The sequence below is a fragment of the Prionailurus viverrinus genome, chromosome B3 (genome assembly GCF_022837055.1).
Source record: "Prionailurus viverrinus isolate Anna chromosome B3, UM_Priviv_1.0, whole genome shotgun sequence".
Taxonomy (NCBI): Eukaryota; Metazoa; Chordata; class Mammalia; order Carnivora; family Felidae; genus Prionailurus; species Prionailurus viverrinus.
Window position 1 is genome coordinate 132,822,957 of NC_062566.1, and position 22,934 is coordinate 132,845,890.

Consider the following 22,934-nt stretch of genomic DNA (forward strand, 5'->3'; position numbering starts at 1 on the left):
AGTAGCTTTTGCCTGTAAATAGGGATGAGATCTTTATCTTAAACTACCGTCTTTCATTCTTAATAAACTCAAGGTTTTCAACAGCATGCAAACACGTTCTGAATTGATATAAAACATATTAGTTTCATGGGTACAACATGAGTCGGTATACATTGCAAAACGATTATCGGAGTAAGTCTGGCTACCCCTGTCCCCTTACGCAGTTACAGAATTTTTTTCTCTTACGACTTTTAAGATTTACTCTCTTAGCAACTTTCAAATATACAGTACGGTATTGTTAACTATAGTCACTATGCTGTACAGCACATCCCCATGGCTTATTTATTTAATAACTGGAAGTTTGTACTTTTGACCACCTTCCCCCCTTTCATAGATTAATTTCTTAGAAACAGTTTTTGGCTCTCTGATCGCGCAAGTCCTTAGAGCCGATGCTCTCCAATAAAGTAGCCGCTAGCCATGTTTGGCTATTTAAATTCAGTAAAATAAAGTTAAAACCTCAGTTCCTCAGTTATGCTGACCTTATTTTATTTATTTAAAAAAAATCTTTTTTTTTTTTTTTTTTTTTTTTTTTTAAATTTTTTTTTCAACGTTTATTTATTTTTGGGACAGAGAGAGACAGAGCATGAACGGGGGAGGGGCAGAGAGAGAGGGAGACACAGAATCAGAAACAGGCTCCAGGCTCTGAGCCATCAGCCCAGAGCCCGACGCGGGGCTCGAACTCACGGACCACGAGATCGTGACCTGGCTGAAGTCGGACACTTAACCGACTGCGCCACCCAGGCGCCCCAAAAAAAATCTTTTTTAATGTTATTTCTGAGACAGAGAGAGACAGAGCATGAGTGGGGGAGGGGCAGCGAGAGAGGGAGACACAGAATCCGAAGCAGCTCCAGGCTCTGAGCTGTCAGCACAGAGCCCGACGCGGGGCTCGAACTCGCAAACCGTGAGATCATGACCTGAGCCAAAGTCGAACGCTCCACCGACTGAGCCACCCGGGCGCCCCTACTGACCTTATTTTACATGCTCAGTAGCCACATGTGGCCACGATACAGTTTGTAAACATTTCCCTCATAGCAGAAAGTTCTGCTTGACAGCGTTCTTTTAGAGTCTTTGTGCTCTGCCCTAAATCTTTTCAGGTTTTCTGCAACTCTCAGTGACTTTCTCATTCTCTATCAAATTATAATTCGTGCCGTCTTCCATCACGTGTCTAGGAAGGACACATGATAATGCATCACATTATAAGTCTCCCTTATCAGCACGGGTCATTGTAGTAGCATCTCATTTTGGTGAATAAGCAGTGGCTGATGAAAGTATCTAGTGAGAACCATTGGCGATTGTATTATAAATGTTGTATATGTCCTGAAAGCTTGGGTATTGTGCTTCATTCTTTCAGAGAGAGCGTCTAGTGACCTACATTCTTCTATGTAGGAATTAGTTACTGTAGTGTTGTATTTTAGGTGAATGAAAAAATAATGCATCCCTTGAAATCTAGATAAAAAGATTTTGTGAAGGTTTCTGTGGTCGCTACTGTTAGGTTTTTCTGGCTAGTCCAGATCATTTGCTGAAGTTGCTTAAAATGGAAAACTTTTACAATATATAAAGTTTAATATAAACTTCTAGACATTAAGATCTCTGCAGGTAATAATATTATCCTGGTGGAAGTAGAATTGATTTAAGTAATTAGACAATAACTGTTAATGTTTCTTATGTTTATATCATGCTTTCCAGCCAGGTTGCAAGCTTCTGGAGAGCAGGAGCCGGATCTTTATGATTTTTCCTATTCTCTGCAGTACCTGGCCCCATGACTTTCACTTCATAAGTTCTTGCTATAATTCGTTGAATTGATTTATTTTCTTCTATTGCTTCTTGTGCAGGACAGAACTTACAAAAAGCGTGGTGCTCCCTGAGCTAATAGAACTCTCCAGGGATGAAGGCAGCAGTGTGCGGCTTGCTGCTTTCGAAACTTTGGTTAATCTGCTTGACGTGTTTGACACAGGTAAATCTTCCCGCGGACGCACCTTTGCTTCTGAAAGCAGTGTTTTCCCCTGTTTTGTAACTGATAGGGAGTGAAGAAAGATAAGGGATAGAATTCCTTATGTTGTTTTATGATGAACATTAAGCCTCCCTTCCTCTCTGTCTCTTTCTGGTTCTTTCTCTTGTGGCACCTTCTCTGTGGCTGCTTTTACCTTCCTGGCACCCTGTGTTACTGCATGTTCCATACCTCTCTCTTTTCTCTCATCCATGTTTAACTGCCTTGTGTGGGGAGATAAGAATTGGTTTGGTAATTAGCCTTTAACTTGCTTAACTAATTGACCCTGGGAAAGATGTTGACTAAAGCAGTAGTATTCCTTCCTTAATATTTAAAAAAATTTTTTTTTTCAACATTTATTTATTTTTGGGACAGAGAGAGACAGAGCATGAACGGGGGAGGGGCAGAGAGAGAGGGACACACAGAATCGGAAACAGGCTCCAGGCTCTGAGCCATCAGCCCAGAGCCCGACGCGGGGCTCGAACTCACGGACCGTGAGATCGTGACCTGGCTGAAGTCGGACGCTTAACCGACTGCGCCACCCAGGCGCCCCCCTTCCTTAATATTTTAATGCTAGAAATCTCATGGCCGTGGGGAGGAAAACTTTGGGATGAGGTGTTTGAGTGGGAATGGGTAAGGAGGTATTTCTTCGTGTTGTGCCCGTCAAATCACAAAGACATCACAGAGACAATTAGCTCCTCTGTGAGCATATGACTAGACTTTTGCCGAATGCTGGACATTAATTTATCAGTAAACATTAACCATTTTGATGTGGTAAAATTTGGAGGAGTAAATGTCAAGTACTTGGGTGCGAAACTCTATTGTGTAATTATAGGATTATGTTTACTTGGATGAACAACATTTTACCCTGAACTAGGAGAGCCTCTTAAAGATTATTGCAGTGTGGCCAATAATTATGTATGATTGTTCCAGAATAATCATTCAGCCTATATGATGAGCCAGAGGAGTAAGAACTATAATACGTGAAAATAGATGAGTGAGTGAATCTCCTTGTCCTGATGATGGGGCACCCCTGGGCATTGAGTCTAGGAGCCTTGGCCCCCTCCTTGCTCTCTCCCCTCACTGTCCACACTCGGTTGTGAACAGATCTGGGCGTAACCTATGTTCACGGTTTTCTCTGCCATTCCTTCAGGGAATGTCATTCCAGTACCACTTGTCATTCCCTTAGCACGTGAAATTCGCTCACACCTCCAGCCTTTCTGCATATGCATCTTTCTCCCTGTTTTTTCTCCCTTCTGTTTTCCTCCTAACCAACTTCCTTCAGTGCTCATCGCAAATACAGTCTCCTCTCTGATCATCTCCGTAAATGTCTTATGCCTGGGGTACACCAGCTGTGGTCTGCAGGCCAGAGCCTGCTGCTGCCTGCTTATGTAAATAAAGTTTATTGGAACCTAGCCATGCCCACGTGGCTCTGTATTGTCTGCAGCTGATTTTGGGCCCTAGCGGCAGAGTCGTTAGGACAGATCCACTGTGAGGCCTAGAACGTTTACAAAAATTGCAGACCCGTGCCTTATACCAACTATGAGAATAGCGATCACGTCGTCTTGTGATAGTTTGTGTGTTTGGCTTCTTTGCTGGTGTGAGTTTCTCAAGTTCAGACCGTTTATTACTCATCCCTCTACTTCTACTTAGGATAACGCGTGTTCTGTACGGAATACAATGAATGTCTAATAAATGTCATTTAGTTAAAATGGGAGATGTGGTCCTGAAATGTAATGATAGTAAGAGTCATAATAATACCAATAAACCTGTTGCGGCATTTTGCTTAGTCTTGTCAGACCCTTAATAGCGATTCCTTTCTGACAGTTCAAGAGAATTATGGGAAATTCAGAGTATTTAGAATCAAGATGTAAATGTCGGTGGGATAGATGAGAAATTTATAATCTAAGCAGACACGCTTAAAATATGGATTAACTTCTTAAAAAAAAGTTTTTTTTAATGTTTATTGTTGAGACAGAGACAGAGCGCGAGCAGGGGAGGGGCAGAGAGAGAGGGAGACACGGAATCCGAAGCCGGCTCCGGGCTCTGAGCTGTCAGCACAGAGCCTGATGCCGGGCTCGAACTCAGAAACCGTGAGATCGTGACCTGAGCCGAAGTCGGATGCTCAGCCATCTGAGTCGCCCAGACGCCCCCACAATATCAATGAACTTCTTAAGGAAGTGCCATATAAGTAAAAGTGGAGAAATTCAATAAACAGGACATATTAGAAGCTAACACTTTCGGTCAGAAAAAGCTGCCCCCTGGCGTGAGTTACGCGCTAACACGTGAGACCTGCGGCCTGAGCCTGCTGGTCCTCCGTTCACGTCCGCGGTGTTGGGGTTCTGTAGTTATTCGGCCTCAAAGCCTCAATCCTCAAAGCCCTTTAGTCTGTGAGCACTCTTGACATGTGGTCCCGGTGGCCCTCCACGAGTCCGAGCCCCTGAGTCTGGCGTGAAAAGGTTTTGCCGATCTCAGCCCTCTTCTTGCTACTTCTGCGACCAGGGCTTGCCGACGTGTTCCGTGGCCGTGTGGCCAACCCAGCGACTTTCCTTTCTGGAATCTGTATGTATGCATTTCTCCATGTGCAGCGTGGGCAACTAGATCTAAAGTCTGTTTTGTTTTGTTTTGTTTTGTTTTGTTTTCCAGATGACAGAAGTCAAACTATCCTTCCCTTAGTGAAATCATTTTGTGAAAAATCTTTCAAAGCGGACGAATCCATTCTTATTTCCTTATCTTTCCATTTAGGAAAACTATGCCATGGACTCTATGGTATGATATACCCTGAGAATTTCAAGATCGTGGATAATTTTTTTCCTTTGTCTTCTGCCTCAGCCACTAGACTGCAGCTCCTCAGTTGTGGAACCTATCCTTTAAGGGTGTAAAATCTTAAGAAGTCTTAGATTTTTGGTAGCATAAGCTAGAGCACATTTAAGAATGACTTTTTCCGTAACAGAACCTATTTGAAAGAACAGTGACCGAAAGAAGTAGTCATGGCCCTTTAAATTTCTGAATATTTTATATTCATATAAAATATGGTATCGGTTGGCATATGATGTAGTTATATTAACTATTGGTGGGCATAGCAAGTATACACTTATTAACTATTTGTTGGGTAACTAATATATCATGTGAGCAGTTCAGCTTAGAATTTAGAATAATACTCATAACCTGGCATTTTGAACATATTACTCAGTTCTTAGCTTCCTATAATAATGTAAGCATAAATTGAGTTATAGCCATCTGCTATACTAAAACATTTTTCAGCAGGTATATTATAGAATTTTAATTGGCCGTTGAAAATAAGGTTTGCAGTATATGATGAGTTCCTTGCTCTCTAAGATAATTTATTAATGTGGAACGAGTCTATGGATCAAAAATATTTAGAGTTTACTTTGCCGTCTTTTAGGTTGAGTTTTCAAACTCTTTTCTCTGCAGATACACATACATGTCTTTTCTGCAGGCAATTTTAGAATATTTACCAGAAGTAAATTGCAGTAATGGTCCTTATATATTATTATTGTAGTGACTCGTCAGTGGTCTGTAGTGTGATACGTGCTGCAGACATTCAGTCGTCATTCCTGCATGGCATAGTTTATACTGTTAAAATTAAAGTGTTCCTAAAATCAACATAAGGTGAAACAATAGGCCCATTGAATTTCTCCATAAGAGGTACTCTTTCCTCACTGTTGCTTTTATTTGTGGTCTTTAACGGTTTACTTGAGTATTTGGTTCCCGTTACGTAAGTGTTGTATTTTGCTTTTCTCTCCCTCTTTTTGTTTTCAGTGAAAATGTTGAACAAAGGTTTTATATTTGTTTTAGGAATTTTTACTCCAGATCAACACTTGCGATTTTTGGAGTTTTATAAGAAGCTGTGTACGCTGGGTTTGCAACAAGAAAATGGACACAATGAAAATCAGATTCCACCCCAAATCCTAGAGCAGGAGAAGAAATATATTTCAGTACGGAAGAACTGTGCTTATAACTTTCCGGTAATAGATTATGTATTTGTACTGACAAAAGGTTTTGATGATAACTTTAAAATATCTGAATAGATAGCATTAAAAACCATGGCCATTTATGACCCTGCTGCTTAGCCTTATGTGTGGTGTAGACAGTAGGTCCTGAGTAATATTAGTATAACTTATATATAACTTTATGTATAAAGTAGAGCCATATGCATGCATTTGGATCTTCCAAATGTGATTTCCACCTAAATTATTATGTAGAGGACATGATTTCAATTGAAATGAAATGATTGTAATATTAGGTATTGATGCACGTTTTTCTCTCCTTCCCACTCATCTTCTCCCTTCCACCTCCACCAGGCCATGATTGTTTTTGTTGATCCTAAAAACTTCCACATGGAACTCTATTCTACATTCTTCTGCCTTTGTCATGACCCTGAAGTACCAGTCAGATACACTATTGCCATTTGCTTTTATGAAGTAAGTGTGAAGAAGTGTTAGCACTTGACGTTTGTTAATTCCACCTATGTATGCTAGATGAGTTTTGGATATTTTGTACACTTCTGTTTATAAAGGTTTATTATATGATATGGGCTCCATATCGCTTTCATATTTTAGCCCTAACTGTTATTTTAAAATTTCCATAATTCTCTTTTTAGTATGTTGACAGAAGTCATTTACATAAGCACATTATATTCATTTACCATTTATTGATCCACTCATTCAGCGTACCTCTATTAAGTGCTGACTTTAAGCCAGACATTGTGGTGTGAATATGGGTATCTTTGGTTTGGAAGTAAAACCAGGTTTTATATGCCTTACAATATTAATATTTAACTTTGCATCTAAACTCAAGAACTTGAGAGTAAACGGAAAATCGAGTGACAGGTTATTTATTGCTTTTCGTGCAAATGGATCACGTTTTATGAACATACCTGTTAGGTTCAGCTATTATGACTCTCTTGAGTGGAAGAAGCAAAAGTGAATTTAAACATTTCCGATGGATGTAATTAACTTCTTAACCCTAGAGGTTGAAATCTCGATACGTGTCTTGGGTGATCCCAGGAAGCACGTGTATGCTCACATAGTTGCAGTAGGCACGTATAAACTGTAAGTTATCAGCTTCCAAATATAAATGTCTCTTTGTAAATGGCACAATAAAATATTTCCTGTCTTCACAAGAGGTATCTAAATATTCTTACTCTCAATGAGAATATTTCAGCCCCTTCCTTGCACTGGGTTCCTACATCAGAGCGTTGTTTGATTAGCTGTAAGCGCACGAGGAGCCCGTAGCATCATGATTATGTTGCTTGAGACTCTTGATTGTTGGGTGATAGTATTCTTTTGAATAACACTTTTTCTGGGGTGAATGAAACGTTCGTTGTGCAAAATCTAGGAAATGTTGTCTTTCGGTGGTGTAACTAATTAAAATACTTCCACTGTTGCACAGTATGTTTTGGAGGATGGGACGGGACACAGGGCACTGGCCGGCTGAGTGAAATCTCTGTCTCCAGTGCGCCTTAAGTGAGCATTTAGTCTTGGTTACCGCGCATGCTTGTAGTTATTAGATTAATGGTCCAGAGACGGTTTCATGAGGTTCGTGTCTGAGAACGCAATGTTTAGGTAATATTAGAGCTTTTACTTATTTTTATCTTTATCCCTTTAAAATTTCGTCGTTATTTGTGTTTTGTAGTGGACATCACATGTTAGCACCAGAGAGAGAAACATCTTGAAATGGGTACATAAAAATATTTCACTGGTAGGCGTGAGTCTGGCAGTTGTTGATCTAGCTATTTGCTGGGTGGCTAGTTGCCATGTTCCCTCAGTCATACCATGTAGGTAGGCTGTTCACGATCCTCTATTCCAAAGATGAATTGTTAGCCTGGGTTTGTCCTTTTGAGCAGTGAAAATCCACTGGTGAGTTTAAGTGTTCCTCACAGGGTTGTTGTTAAATTCTGATAATTACTTTCCTATATCGTAACTTTATTCTTGTTTTTCAGAAAAATAGTATTTTGAAAATATTCTGAACGAGTCAGAAACCCTGTAGAGCAGAGGTTTTTAAAATACTTCCCCCCACCCCCTCTTGCCCATTGAAATCTTACCCAGAAGCCCAATACATAGAAAGAAAGAAAGAAAGAAAGAAAGAAAGAAAGGAAGAAAGAAAGAAGGAAAGAAGTAGAAACTGGTGGATTTATCATTGTGAGTTCTGTTTTTGTCTGGAGGAGGAAAAAAACCCACACCTGTTCACAGGGGAGTTTAGCTTAGACCCTTCCAGCTCCTTTTGTGCTGATCAAAGTCTTTGATGGGAAAAGTCTTTGATGTCTTGCTTGCTTGGGACTCCCCTCTGTCCCTGCGTCACACAGACCTTCCGTAGAACTTGCCCCCTTTAGGAGGTGCTGAGCCAGGGCGAATGCTCATGTGCCTACACTACCCTGGGAGACCTTGTTGGCCGCTGTAAGACTTTAAAATATGAGCTGGAGCCATCCATGGGCTTATTGCTTATGATACGGAAATTATGACTCTGATAAATCCTTCCTACATTTGCTGCGCCCGTGTGGGCACTTACTTGCCGATTCTCACGTGTCCACACTCCAGAGTGTCATAAAGGAGACTAAAAAGCTGGTTTTGTAGGCAATTAATTTTTCTAGAAATCTAATTTTTATATGTATGTTGTAACCTAGTCTCATTTCAGAAGAAGTATCTAACAGGGATGTATTTTGTAAAATTATTATTATAACCTTTAGATGTCTAGTAGTTTTAAATCTGAGAGACTTTATTGCTGCATTTTAGGTCTCTAAACTTCTGAATTCTGGAGTATATTTAATACATAAAGAACTGATAACATTATTACAAGATGAATCACTGGAGGTAATATCTTCTTACTCCTTGGTTTTTACTTCTTTTATGTTAAGCCTGAATATTTCAATGCCCTTTCCCCGCCTTCTTCTTAGGAATTGCATGAATTCTTCTAGCTGGCAATCCCCAAAAGTGTTAAGACAATGTACCATCGTATCATAGACTGGAAATTGAGATCTTTAAAAAAAAATACTAGGTTTTTAAAATACGTACATATATTTGCTTATTAAGGAAAATTTAGGACATGCCAAAAAGTAGACAGACAAAAGAATACCTTTAGTTCCAGTCACTGTTACTGTTTTGTTGTCGTTTAAAAATTTCCCACTTTTTTCTGTGAAGAGGTTTTTATTTTCCACCATCGGAATCGTACATTCAATGTTATCTCTTTTTCTCTTAGCATTCTTTGGGGAGTAGACTTGTGGAAACTTTGCAGTGCTTTATTTTGATGACGCATTCAGTATATCCCGTTCACTCAAATGAGTACGGGCTTGTCAAAGCTCAGCTCCTCAATATTTAGTCATTGCAGAGGGTGTTATCTAACTTCAGTTGCTTTTTAAAAGCCGAGAGGCAGGTTTTCAGCATGTTGGTTGTGTAGAAGTGGCTGTCTCCAGTCTAGACTATTTGAACAGTATCGAGAGACAGATGCAGAGATGGACGTATGAAACGAATCCAAGACTAGAAAAACAGTAATTGCCATAAAAGTAACCAATATTTCTATTAAAAGGTACTAGATGCTCTGATAGATCATCTTCCAGAAATCCTTGAACTTATGTCTACCGGTGGAGAAAGCAGTGTTCAAGAAAATAAGGTAAACGTCCTGTATCAAAGAAGTTCCTGAATGTGACAAACATGATCTCACTCCGCAGAGTTGTTGTAGGGAACAAGGAGAGAACGGATGGAAAATATTTAAAATAGCGTCTGCCCCATATTAACAAGTGCTTAGTAAATGTCTCTTGGAGCTTCAACAGCCTGAATTTCCTCTCCAATTCTTGTATTACCGTGATTCTTCCTGCCCTTGGAGGTTACGTTCACATTTTCAGTTTTTATTAGCATTAATTATTATTCCAAGAATAGCGTCTGGTGAGGACAGAAGAGAAGGAATTTGGAAGGTCACAATTTTCCAACAGTGAAGTAGAACAAATTTTACTTTTGTCAGAGGGATTGTGAGCCCATTCTCTATTTCAGAATTTCGTTTCCAGTAACTGTTCATTTTACTTACGGAATTTTTAAAACATACATACTTGAATTTGCCGGATAACGGTCTCCCTGTGACAACCGAGATCCTGAGTTGTGAAGTGAGCGAGAATGTCCCTCTCCCCAGTGTGTTGTAAGACTGAAGAATTCGCTGGAATGCTGTGGTGGATTTATTATCATCCATCCTCTGATGGGCTTTCTTTTTCAGTTGTCATCTCTGCCTGACTTGATTCCGGCACTCACAGCCGCCGAGCAGCGAGCTGCGGCCTCCTTAAAATGGAGAACTCATGAGAAGCTACTGCAGAAATATGCCTGTCTGCCACACGTCATATCCAGTGATCAGATTTATTACCGTTTCTTGCAAAGAATGTTCACGATCGTGATGACAAATGTGAGCCCGGTACCTTTTATCTAATGCTTTTGAACTCTCACCTGATTTTGGAGTTACCAGATTCTTCACATTCTCAAAGTAGTACAACAAACTTCACTTATTCCATTTTGTCCTAGAAGGATGTTCTTTTGCCAGGTCTCTGAAGGGGGAACTTAAGTTTCTCTGTGCTTTTCCACTGACGCTTGTTTTTGAACATTGTCTGTATAGCTGGAATGAAGAATGAACAGGTGGTACCTTCACTTACCCTTTGTCCATATGTCACCAAGGAGAGTGTGAACAGACTCACTTCAAACTTGATGTAGCTCTTCTCAAGAGGCAGGTTGGCAGGAGACTGTGATCTTGACTGCTAAATACCTTCTGCTCTGATAATATACCTCTTATGTGTCCTGGCCTCAGAGCCTGCCTCAACTATGGCGTGTTGCCAAGGCATCTTGTAAGCCCCTCATTCTTAGAGGAGTTACTTTTTCTTTTAAAGTACCTCTGAAAGATGGCTATGTAACAGATAAAGCTTATATTAAAACCATGGTGGCCTATGACGGATAGCCTTAAAATTAGAGTCAAAAGCAGGAAAAAAAAGAAAAGATTTGTACTCAAATCCCCCAGAGAGTGAGTTGTTGACCTTTGTTACAAAAATTTCCAGAGAGGTCTGCTGAACCCCCGGTTCACTGTACATTTAATATGATGTCTTCCTACCATTTTTGAAGTATACGAAATTTCCATATATCGTATATGTTTTAGAAGCTGCTAAAAAAAGTGCTTTATGTTCTCATTGTTCTCAATAAAAGGGAGATAATGAAATCTAATAGCCGTCTCAGAAACCCCAAATCCGTTTTAGCCTCAAAGATTAAAAAGAAAAATAACATGGTCGGTGTCATTTTCAACTTAAGTTAAAAAAAAAAATAGACATTTCATGAACTACCTCTTCTACAAGTTAATTTCATTCATCAAAGCAACGCCTAGAAGATGAAGGTTATGTTATAGACGTAACAGTCTTAAGAAATGATTTTGGCAACAATGACTCCTCACCAGAGGACAACGCGTGGGTGTGCCACATAGGAAATTTCACATCAAATTGAGCAGAATTTATTAATTATTTTATTCAGAAATTACTTATTTGAGTGCCTGCTATGTGTCAGGCCCTGTTCCAAGAGTTAGGGATAAAGGAGTGAATAAGACCGAGTCCTGCTCTTAACAGAGCCTGCGTTCTACGGTGGTGGCGGCGAGGTGGATAATAAGACAGGCTGAGTAAATCTATTAACAGGGGCCGATAAGTGCTGTGAAGTTTGATCTTAATTGTTGACCTCAATCTGATTATTCAGTAGGCGTGTTGTGTTTCCAAAGCCAAGAATACATAATTATTCCATAGTTTTAGCTTCTCTTATCAGGAAGGAGAGACGAGTTGCAACATAAGAGTATGAACAAACTACTTGGAAGCCTGAGAGATTCGTTTTACTATTTTCTTTTACAAGACAGTAACTCCACACTTAAAAGGAGATACGTGATTATTATAGCACGTTTTCCATGATCAAAGAGGACACGTTATTCTGTGTCAGTATTCTCTGGAGAAAAGAAAGAATTTGTATTTTTAATTCCATACTAATGGTCATAGTATTCATTCCTTCAGCAGAATTAATTGAGAGCTTACTATGTGCCAAGCACTATTCTGGGTACCAAGATACAGCAGCAAACAAAAGAGATAAGGAACTTATTATCACGGAGCCTCAGATTCTGTTGGAGACAGGCGGTAAACAAACATACGTATATAGTATGTCAGGGATGAAAAGTATAGTGAAGACCGGGAAAGCAGGGTAGGGGGCGAGGAACGTGACCGAGGGTAGTAGGATCTGTTGTGGAGATAGCGGTCAGGAAAAAGTCCTCTCTGATCAAGTGTGCTTCATGCAGAGGCTTGAACAAAGTACTGGAATTACTCTGTGGATGTCTGAAGGACAAGTGGTCCAGGCAAAGGGAATAGTGTGGTTGCGTGAGGACGGAAGCCATTGTAGAAAGTGGTAGAGACGTGAGGTAGAGGGGTGGCTGGGTCCACAGCACAGCACACTTTGAGGGCCATGATGTGGAATCCAGGTTGTATTCTCTGAAACAGGGGAAGTCTTTGGAAGGTTTTGAGCAATGACATAAGCTTTTTTCCCCCTACTTTTGTTGTGAAAAATATTTAAAGATAGAGAAAGGCAGCAGTGTGCAGTTTTATTCTACTTGAATTTCAAGGATCCCCACTGTACTAGTCTGAACCTTTAATATTTAAATATTATAGTATTGATACGTAAGCCAAGATGGTGTACGTGAATTTTATACTGGGCATAATAGATCTGGTTGAGAGATTTTTCTCTAATACGTAGTTGGAACCCAAACCCAGTAAAGACAGATGATTGAATTCATTTAAAATGAATGAATTCTGCCCAGCGGTGTGACAGAAATTCAAAGGACAAAGGAGTATAGAACATGAGTAAGAGTTACGGACGTGGTGTCCCTTTGATTCTAAGTTTCATCTGTGGTGTGGACCAGGGATCTCAGTGATGACATTGAGTTCGAAGAGTCAGAAGCAAGCCAGAAGGATTGCAAAGTATATCTGATCATGGGATCTCTAAATTTATATTTTAGAAGTGGCACATTTTGGATGATGTATCTGACACAGGGTATGTTCTTGCAAGTATTTGCTGAATAAATGAGTGACAAGGTCCAGGGAATGGCTAAGAGAATGGGTGGCCGAGATGTATTTGGGGAGAATGTCACTTAAGATGAAGTGGCAAAGAAACGAGAGTCATCCTATAAATCAGATTTGGATGATTTGGAAACTGTGCCAAACTGAATTAACTTTGTAATATGATGCATTAGTTGATATGCCTGAGTGGTATTGACATTAAATTATGAGGGCACTTCCACAGTGATTTGAGAGGTGGACCACACTGTTCTTACTTTTTTTTTTTTTTTTTTTTTAATGTTTATTTTTGAGAGAGAGACAGAGTACGAGGGGGCAGGGGCAGAGAGAGAGGGAGACACAGAATCCAAAGCAGGCTCCAGGCTCCGAGCTGTGAGCACAGCGCCCGATGCGGGGCTTGTGGGGCTTGAACCCACGAACCGCAAGATCGTGACCTGAGCTGAAGTCGGACGCTTAACTGACTGAGCCACCCAGGAGCCCCAACACTGCTCTTACTTTTAGCCACAATCGAAAATTGATTTGTGGAGCCAAAGTGTATTATTATATTGGTTTAATTGTCTTTCTTATTTCTTTAAGAATGTCTTACCTGTCCAAAAGGCAGCTTCACGAACGCTATGCATTTTTCTACGTTATAATCGTAAACAAGAACAGAGACATGAGGTCATTCAAAAATTAATTGAACGTAAGTAATCATTGCCTCTCACTTTGAAAAACGGAAAGTAAGCAAAGTGGCCTTAGTTAGTTCTGACTTACTGCATGTATCATTTTGCCATGAATAGTTAGGCTGATGTTGGTAAGTATCTGGAGTGTGTTTGTATTTGAGTTTTCTAGGTTAATTTTTGGTGGTTGTTTTAGAAATCTTTAAGAGGATTATTCTGCGATGAACGAAAGTCATAATTACTCTGGGTCTTTTTTAGTGAGTTTCTATACTTGAAAAATGAAAGTAATGTTACTTTATGGTGAAAGTCCAGTTTCTACCCTGATGAAATAGCATTTGGAACTAACATACGAGTTGAGTCTCCATGAATGTAGCATTTTATGCTTTTATATTAAATATTAGCAGAAGGCAAGGATTTTTTTTAGTTCCCTTGAATAGAGTTGATGCATACGTGACTATGAATCTGGTAAGCCTGTGTGGTTCATAATGTTTTAAAGAATGAAATCAGTTAACAAATGCATTTTTTTTTTTAATTTGCTAAGGGCTAAATCGAGAGAAAAACCTTTAGTTAACGTGTTAATTCTAGAAAGAGTGTCACATACTTGTATATACTTAGTGAGTTTTTAATTATTGTATACTTGTTTTGACCATAGTGTCTTAATGCTTTTATTGAACTCTGTTATCCAGCGTAGGTAGTAGGTAATGGGATTTTCTGGTTATTGGACTTCACCATTTGAAGTTGGATCACCATTTTTCAAAAAATTAAGAGTGTATCAAATTCCACTTAAGAAAAATTATGCTCAGTACACTTTAAGCTTTCTCTTTTTTTTTTTTTTTTTTTAATTTTTTTTTCAATGTTTATTTATTTTTTGGGGGACAGAGAGAGACAGAGCATGAATGGGGGAGGGGCAGAGAGAGAGGGAGACACAGAATCGGAAACAGGCTCCAGGCTCCGAGCCATCAGCCCAGAGCCTGACACGGGGCTCGAACTCACAGACCGCGAGATCGTGACCTGGCTGAAGTCGGACGCTTAGCCGACTGCGCCACCCAGGCGCCCCTAAGCTTTCTCTTTTTGACTCTGTTTTAATTTTCATTTTTCAGGGGTACGATCTCACATTTAGAATCAGTTTTATTTTGAAAGGAGATTCCGCTTGGCTTTAAATATTAAGAATTTTGCTTTTGAACATTTGTAGAAAAAGGGAGAAAACAATCCTTTAAATGTTTACCTGAATTATTGTCAGTAATACAGTATTTACATATGACTTTAATCAATTCAGAGCATTTCTATGGAAATGAAGAAAACGACTAATTTGATTGGTCAAATAGAAGTTCAGAGTTCGAAGTTACACAGACTTTCATTTGCATTCCAGCACTACGCCTACCAGCTCTGTGACTTTAACCTCTGAACCTCCTCTCAGGAGGATAAATCTATACTTCCCCCATTGGATTGTTTTTCGGGATTAAATGTGGTAATACGTATAGAGTACTTAGCACGTAATGGGTGATCAAAAAATAGTAGATATAGTTATTTAGTACTTAATAAATGCTTATGGAATAGAATGCAATGTTTAATACATTCTTTTCTGGTTTTTGAGATGTTTTGAGATGTCCTTATTTTTGGGAGTCCACAGATCTTTAGTATATATGGTTTTTTTTCTCTTACCTCTTGTATTTGCTAAGCAAATTGTGGATATAAAAAAACTTGTCACGGGTTTTGCGTGTCTAATTTTGTCACATATAATTTCATGTAGGAAAGATTAAACTTATCTTTTTTGTTGTCGTTTCTAGAACTGGGCCAAGGAAAAAGCTATTGGAATAGACTTCGATTTTTGGATACCTGTGAATTTATTATAGAGATCTTCTCCAAATCATTTTTCTGTAAATACTTCTTTCTACCCGCTATTGAACTGACACACGATCCAGTGGCAAATGTGAGGTATGCTACCAATCCAAGGAAATACTTGAAAAAAATTGTATGTTTAAATTTATCTACTATAATTTATCTACTTACCAACTGTAAAGAACATGCAAAATCTTTTTCATAGTCAGAAAACAAGTAAATAATGTATACTTATTTTGAAATTCCTAGGAGTCTTAGTTGATGAGCCTCAGTAAGACTTGGACGCTTTTCACGGTGTCTCAGGTCTTTTGTTTATTGGGTTGAGAGAGCAGTAGTCAAAGCCAGCCTGGCAGGCTCCTCCTGCCGCTTGGATACACACATTGGCATCAGGATTTGAGCAGATATTCATAATTTATGGATCTTCTAAGACTAAAGAAAAAATAATTCCAAGTTGGCTTGGGCAAAGATCTGTCCATTTTTAGAGGCATTCAAGAGATTGGTTTTTGTTTTATATTTTTAGTGTAAGAAAATACAGAAAACGCCACTGCATTGGCTTCAGTATTTTGTGCATCTTATCTGGGCTAAGTAACTAATGAATCTAACTTGCAAACATGTTGCAAATCGAAGTCGTGGCCCTAGAAAAGCAGCTCCCACTGTGATGAATTGTAACTTATCAAGCAGTTGACAAAAATTATTTGAACGGCAACGAGAGGCACCTGGGTGGCTCAGTCAGTTAAGCATCTCTCTCTCTCTCTCTCTCTCTTTTTTTAAACATTCTTTAATGTTTTTATTCTTTTTATTTAATGTTTTTATTCTTGGGAGAGAGAGAGACAGAGTGTGAGTGGGGGAGGGTCAGAGAGAAAGAGGGAGACCCAGAATGTGAAGCAGGTTCCAGGCTCTGAGCTGTCAGCACAGAGCCCGACGCAGGGCTCGAACTCATGGACTGCGAGATCATGACCTGAGCCGAAGTCGGATGCTTAACCGACTGAGCCACCCAGGCTCCCCAGGGAGACACAGAATTCTTTTTTTTTTTTTTTTTAATTTTTTTTTTTTTTCCAGCGTTTATTTATTTTTGGGACAGAGAGAGACAGAGCATGAACGGGGGAGGGGCAGAGAGAGAGGGAGACACAGAATCGGAAACAGGCTCCAGGCTCTGAGCCATTAGCCCAGAGCCTGACGCGGGGCTCGAACTCACGGACCGCGAGATCGTGACCTGGCTGAAGTCGGACGCTTAACCGACTGCGCCACCCAGGCGCCCCGGGAGACACAGAATTCTAAGCAGGCTCCAGACTCCACGCTGTCAGCACAGAGCCCGACATGGGGCTCAAACTCACAAACCGCGAGATCATGACCTGAGCCGAAGTTGGACATTTAACTGACTGAGCCACCCAGGCGCCCCCTGACTCTTGATCTTGGCTCAGGTCGTGATGTCACGGTTCACGAGTTTGAGCCTTGCGTCGTGCTCTGTGCTCACGAGGAGCCTGCTTCGGATTCTGTCTCTCCCTGTCTCTGCCCCTCTCCTGCTCTCTCTCTCGCTCTCTTTCTCAAATAAGTAAAAAAACTTTAAAACAAAAACACAAACCTGAAAGGAAATGAAATCATCTCTAACCCAGGTCAGTGAGACTGAAAGCGTCTCTGTAAAGTCTCTCTTTACAGACAACTGATAGAGTTGACCCTAAGAGAAAGCAACCTGTCAATTCAAAAACCAAATGAAGATTAATTGAACATTGCTCTGTGAATTTTGGTTATTTTGGGGGTAAGAGATCATTGCATAGCAATTTGTTTTGGTTTCCACTCTTCTGCCTGGGTAACCGCCAGTCAAACAAACGGGTCCAGCAATACTAATACATATACTAATTGGCTTTTGGAGATGAAAGCATTTGCCCAGCTCTGCAGAGATGTGTAGATAGAACGAAAGCCATCACAGGCAAGAGTGGTGGGATCGTGCACTTAGGGCAGGGGTTTCTGGAGCCACACTGCCTGAGCTGATTTCCAGCTCTATACTACCTGTGTGTCTTTGGGCAAGTTACATAATCTCTCTGCACATGGATTTCCTTAGCACCTAATTCATAGGGGGTTCCAAGGGATAAATACCTGAGATAATGTACATGAAGAATTTAGCTTACCAGGAAGGGCATGTGATACCTAATAAAATCTTTATAATCTCACGGACCCAGGACTCTCAGAGTTAAATCACTACTTCTGTAGCTTTTGTTGAATGTATGTTTTCGAGACTTGCCTTGAGTTATGAAGAATGAAGTGTGCATAGACTGTTGATTGTCTTTGTTTTTCCTTACGTCAGTGTTTAAAACTTGCATTCACGGAGCCTAGACAATGTGGAGGCTGGAAAGACCGTTGGTATTCAACGGAGCCTTCCCCTTTGCCAGAAATGCAAATGATTCTCTTTGGGGTGACTGGGGCCCCTTAACTGAGAGAAAGCATCACCAGGATCCATGGTGAGCTCAAATGAGTTCGAGACCATTATTGCTATGAATGGAGCTGAATATTCTAGAGGAAGAGCCTCCTTCGCCTTTTCGCCTGAATAGAAAGCAAACTTTTTGTATGTGGAGAATCCTCAACTGCGGGCTCAGCGGACAGGTCGGCCTAGAAACTCTAGGAATGGGACTTGGTTGTCTCGGGCTTGGCGTAGAAGTAAAAACGATAGTATCTGGAGAGCACTCAGAGGAATGAATGAATACAGCAGCCCAAACGTAGGCAACTGCCTGGCATCGCTCTGTGAAAGCAGCCCCGGCAGAGCACTAGACTAGTAGCTTAGCAAAGCAGAACACTTTCTGCACTGCCTCTTCCCGGCAAGGTTTTCTGTGCTGCCCCGGATTGCCTCTCGCCTCTCTGGCGTTCTTCCGCCGGTGTGTTGCTGCCTTATCCGCGCGGTGTAGACTGGGATGGCGCCTGGGCTCTGTCCTTTTGCCTTTTCTTCTCAGACTGCACTCAATGGCCTCGGCGAGCTCTCCAGTCTCCTGGCTTGCATGTCATCTGTGTGCTGAAGATTCCTGACTGTATGTCTCCAGCACGGGTGTCCTTCCTGTACAGGAGACGCGTTGAGCTAGCTGCCCACTTAGCATTTCCGTGGCTTGTCCACCAAGCGCCTCAGACTCGGTCTGCCCGAAAGTAAATCCCCGCCGTGTCCCGCACCCACGCCTGCCCTTGCTTCTTCTGAGGTCTTCTCCATCCGTGCACATAACCATCTCCTCTTGGCACCTGCTTGGATCAAAACCTTGCCTCCTTCCTGCCACCCCACCACAGTTCCTCAGCACACACTGCTGCTTGCAGAATACGTTGAATCCAAACACTTCTCGCTGCCTGACCGCTGCCACTCTGGTTCAGGCGGCCGCCGTCTCCTGCCTGGATGACTGCTAGAGCCTCCTCTGTTGTTTCCCTTCTGTCCTCGACCCTCTACGGTCTGCTCTCAAACCAGTAGTCAGGTGATCCTTCCGTCATGTTAAGCCCGATCACTTCCCTCCTCTGTGTAAAACTCTCCACGGCTTCTTACGGTGTTCAAAGTGAAAGCTAGTCTTCGAGCAGTGGCCTCCAAGGCCCTGCACGAGCTGGCCTCCTGTTGCCGCTTTGAGGTCTCCTGATGATCTCACCTTTGCTCAGCTCTACCCACTATAGCCTCTTTGCCAGTTTGGGTCAATTTGCCAATTTGGGGTAACACCCAAGTCAGGCTCCCCCTATAGGTCATTTGCGCATACGGCGGGCTCCTGTCCATCATGCTCTTCTCTGGATGTTCACGTTACTTACTCCCTAATTTTCTTTAATAAGTCTTTGATTAAATATTGTCTTCTTCAGCGAAACCTTCGCTGAAACTCTCTATGACCTCGTCTTTTAAAACTAACGCCCCTCCTCTGATTCTCCCTTTTCTTTTCCTGCTTTAGTTTTGTCCACGGCCCTTACCTCTCTCTGACAGATACTTTGTTTCCTTATTCTTTCTTCCCTATCCCATACTGCAGGGTGAGCTCCAGGAGAGCAAAGAATTTGGTTGGTCTTTTTCACTGTGTGTCTCCGCACCCGGAATAACGAATGCTTGACTCCTAACAGCCACCCCGTAAGCGTTTGCTACAGGCTAAATTCCCAGGCTCTCCGACGTTTGAATTTTCTTTCCATTTCGCGCGTTACTGCTATTCTTAGTTATTGAACCCCTTCAAAAGTAAGTACTGTTTAATTTATTACAGAATGAAACTTTGCTACTTGTTGCCCAAAGTGAAATCTACTCTGAAGATCCCTGCAGATAAGCATCTGCTTCAGCAGTTAGAAATGTGTGTGAGGAAACTCCTCTGTCAAGAAAAAGATAAAGATGTTCTGGCTATTGTAAAGAGAGTAAGTATCGCTCTTGCCGCACCAGGGGCGTTTCTTGCGTGAAGACAGTGTCCATCACAGCTTCCGTGTTTTAGCTTGACACGACAGCAACATGGTAACATAGCGTTGCCAGAGTAGTGTTGGTAACGGACTTGGCCGATGTGTTGCTACAGCTGGTAAAGTTCCTTTCGTGGGGCAGTTAGACATTCAGCTTGTATTACTAGTAATATAAGCACCATGAGAGCGCTTGGCGCATTTGAGGTGCTTAATAAATACTGTTCAACTAATAATGAATACTTCATCCACCAGACTCGATTTATAAGTGATTATGATCCAACTGGGAAAGTCACACTTCACAGAAATTTAGCCCTGGAAGGGCCTTCAAGATCTGTTTGATTTTGCAGAAACTCTAGGCCTACAGATAGTAAATGTCTGCTTGGGATCATATTAGCAAGTGGCTGAGCCGGGGCTGGAATATGGATCTCTTACCCCGAGTGCATTCTTTTTTCAGGAATGTGACATCATGTCTAATGGGTTTGTTTGTTTGTTTCTTTTGTTTTTAGCATGGGCTCACATGGATTGTTTGCTGATGTTACAAAATGCAAACAGCAAAAATTTGGGGTTAGTGAAGTCATGCCTGAAAATACTTGGCAGTCTTTCAAAACTTTTTGCTGAACGTGTAACTCATATTTTTGTAAGATTAAGTCAAATTTAAGTGGTTACTCTCAGTCGGAGTGTGAACTCCAGGATACATAGTTTCTGAGCATTTCTTTATACTGAGAGGAATTAATTTATTAATGCCTTTTAACTTAGCATTGATGGTGAGGGGGAAAAAAAGAATCCTTTATTTTTTTTTTCCGTTTTTTTTCTTAGAGATCATTGCCAGATGTCACATGAGGAACTTTTTAATACAGTGATTTGATAATTTAGTATTAATTAGTATACTCTTGTTTTACTGAAGTGTGAATTCCTCTTTTACCAGCTAAACTAACCAGAAATACCCAGGGTCTGGACACGCGCCTAAATCTAAAAGCATATTATACATAGTATACGTATACGCGTGTATGTATATACGTATACATACATACGTGCACGTACATACGTATATGTTTCTATCAGATATTTGTTTCTATCAGATATTTCTGTCCTTACCATTTAACTACAGAAGTTTAGGCAACAGAATTCACTTTCACAATAATAAACATGAGAGCATGAGTGACTTTCTTGGCAGAATTTATTAACTCAAAAGATAAACTAACCCCGTAAATAGGCACAAAAATGATTGAATTAATGGATTACTAATCTACAAGACTAGAGCTTACTGTAAGTGTGTGTTACATGAGGAAGTCAGTCAATCCCATGAAAATTCTATAGTATAATGCTTATCAAACTGAGGGCTTGGAAAGGGAACCACCGAGGAAGCTTCTTCTACAAAGCTTCGGGATAAAAATGGCATGGCTTATGCTAGTCAGTTTTTAAGGTGGGAAGCAATTTTATTTAAAAGGGATAATTTCATGGCATAAATTACAATATCTTCCTGAATTTCAGCGTAAAAATCTTCAAATAAATATTCTGTGTGCAACACTGGCTTTGGGCATGAGTCTGTATAAATAGACTTTTATCTGGACCATCATAGTGAGAAGTACAGTCCTCTGTCAGAGTCAGAATGCTGGGTCAGCTGGACCGCTGTTTGATTAAAATGATTTGTTTCAGACTAATGTGTTCTGAAAGAGAAATGCTAAATTGAGAAGTACTTTCAGGGCGAAGTCTTCCTTAATGGTTAGAATGTCATAATGATCAAACATTTCTACGGAAAGGAACTAAGGATTTTAACCCAAACGAGAGTTTGCTTCATATATATTTAGCTGGAAGTTCTTTTAAAAAATTCAAAAATTATCTTGTATTTCTGAAGATTCAGAGAAGAGTGGCCCTGGGGTTATTAGAAGTTCGCTAATTTGTGTGTGTTTAGTGTCCCACGTGTCCCTCTAGACTTGCTCTCTTTAAGGTTAAAGTCTTTTACAAGCAGCGTAAATGGAGCCTGGCATTAGGAGGTTGGCGGAAAGTACCATGTAAAATTGGGAAGAATCTGAGAGGTTTTCTAATGTAGCCTTCCCATAGAATGGAGAAGTCTCCTCTTTGAACGTCCCTCTGGAAAAGGAGTCTTTTGGAGAGACGATTGTTTGGCTTAATTTAATTACTGTCGAATAATTTTTCACAACTTTGCTTTTAGACCGTGTTAGAGCTGGACAGGATGGAAATGTCTATGGATGCGGTAAGCCCAGGCTTTACCTTATGCTCAAAGAATATAAAAATTGGCAGGAACTCATCGTAGTGTTTCGTAACTTCATTTTAAACTTAGTTTCAGAAAAAGTTTTATGAAAAAGATTTGTTGGATCAAGAGAAAGAAAGAGAAGAACTACTACTTATGGAAATGGTACGTTGTTTGCACGTGGGCACACACACACTTCTTTCTGACCAGTGTTAGCCGTGCTTTGTTATGCAACCCAATAAATAATTTCCTGAGTTTTTGAAATCTCTGTTGTGAACTAGAACGAAAACTACATCTGAGAACCTTTAAAAATCAACTACCTTATTGAAGTATGATTGGCATACAATTAACTGGATATATTGAAAGGGTACAGTTTGATGAAAACATCACCACGATCAAAATGCCAGCCATTTCCATTCCCTCAGGCGCTTCCCCGGGCCCCTTGGAAATCCATACGTTCTACTCAGCTCCCCCAAAACCATTCATCTAGTTTCCATCTATAAATAGCTAGCAGCTAGAATTTATAGAAGTTTGTTTACATATAATGTTTTCTGTTCCTGCCTCTTTTTACCAGCATAATTGTTTTGACATTTATCCGCGCTGCTGTATGTTCTCAGTCGTTCATTCCTGTTTTTCTCTGAGTAGTAGTCCACATTCCAGACCTACCACAGTTTGTTTATCCACCTCTTTTTATTTTAAATTAGAAACCCCTTTTAAAAAGAAATGTTTCTTTCTTTTGAGAGA

General features: G+C 40.5%; 1 protein-coding gene across 1 annotated transcript in view; it reads left to right on the plus strand.

Annotated features, from left to right (window-relative positions):
- PPP4R4 (protein phosphatase 4 regulatory subunit 4) overlaps positions 1–22,934 on the plus strand; it is a 104,134-nt gene that overhangs the window by 64,463 nt on the left and 16,737 nt on the right. The window contains exons 8-19 of the mRNA XM_047863635.1: positions 1,872–1,993; positions 4,673–4,795; positions 5,846–6,015; positions 6,352–6,471; positions 8,782–8,859; positions 9,572–9,655; positions 10,250–10,432; positions 13,683–13,788; positions 15,553–15,700; positions 19,798–19,942; positions 22,152–22,193; positions 22,281–22,355. Of these exons, the coding sequence (XP_047719591.1) occupies positions 1,872–1,993; positions 4,673–4,795; positions 5,846–6,015; positions 6,352–6,471; positions 8,782–8,859; positions 9,572–9,655; positions 10,250–10,432; positions 13,683–13,788; positions 15,553–15,700; positions 19,798–19,942; positions 22,152–22,193; positions 22,281–22,355 (1,396 nt within the window). The remainder of the gene's footprint in view (positions 1–1,871; positions 1,994–4,672; positions 4,796–5,845; positions 6,016–6,351; positions 6,472–8,781; positions 8,860–9,571; positions 9,656–10,249; positions 10,433–13,682; positions 13,789–15,552; positions 15,701–19,797; positions 19,943–22,151; positions 22,194–22,280; positions 22,356–22,934) is intronic.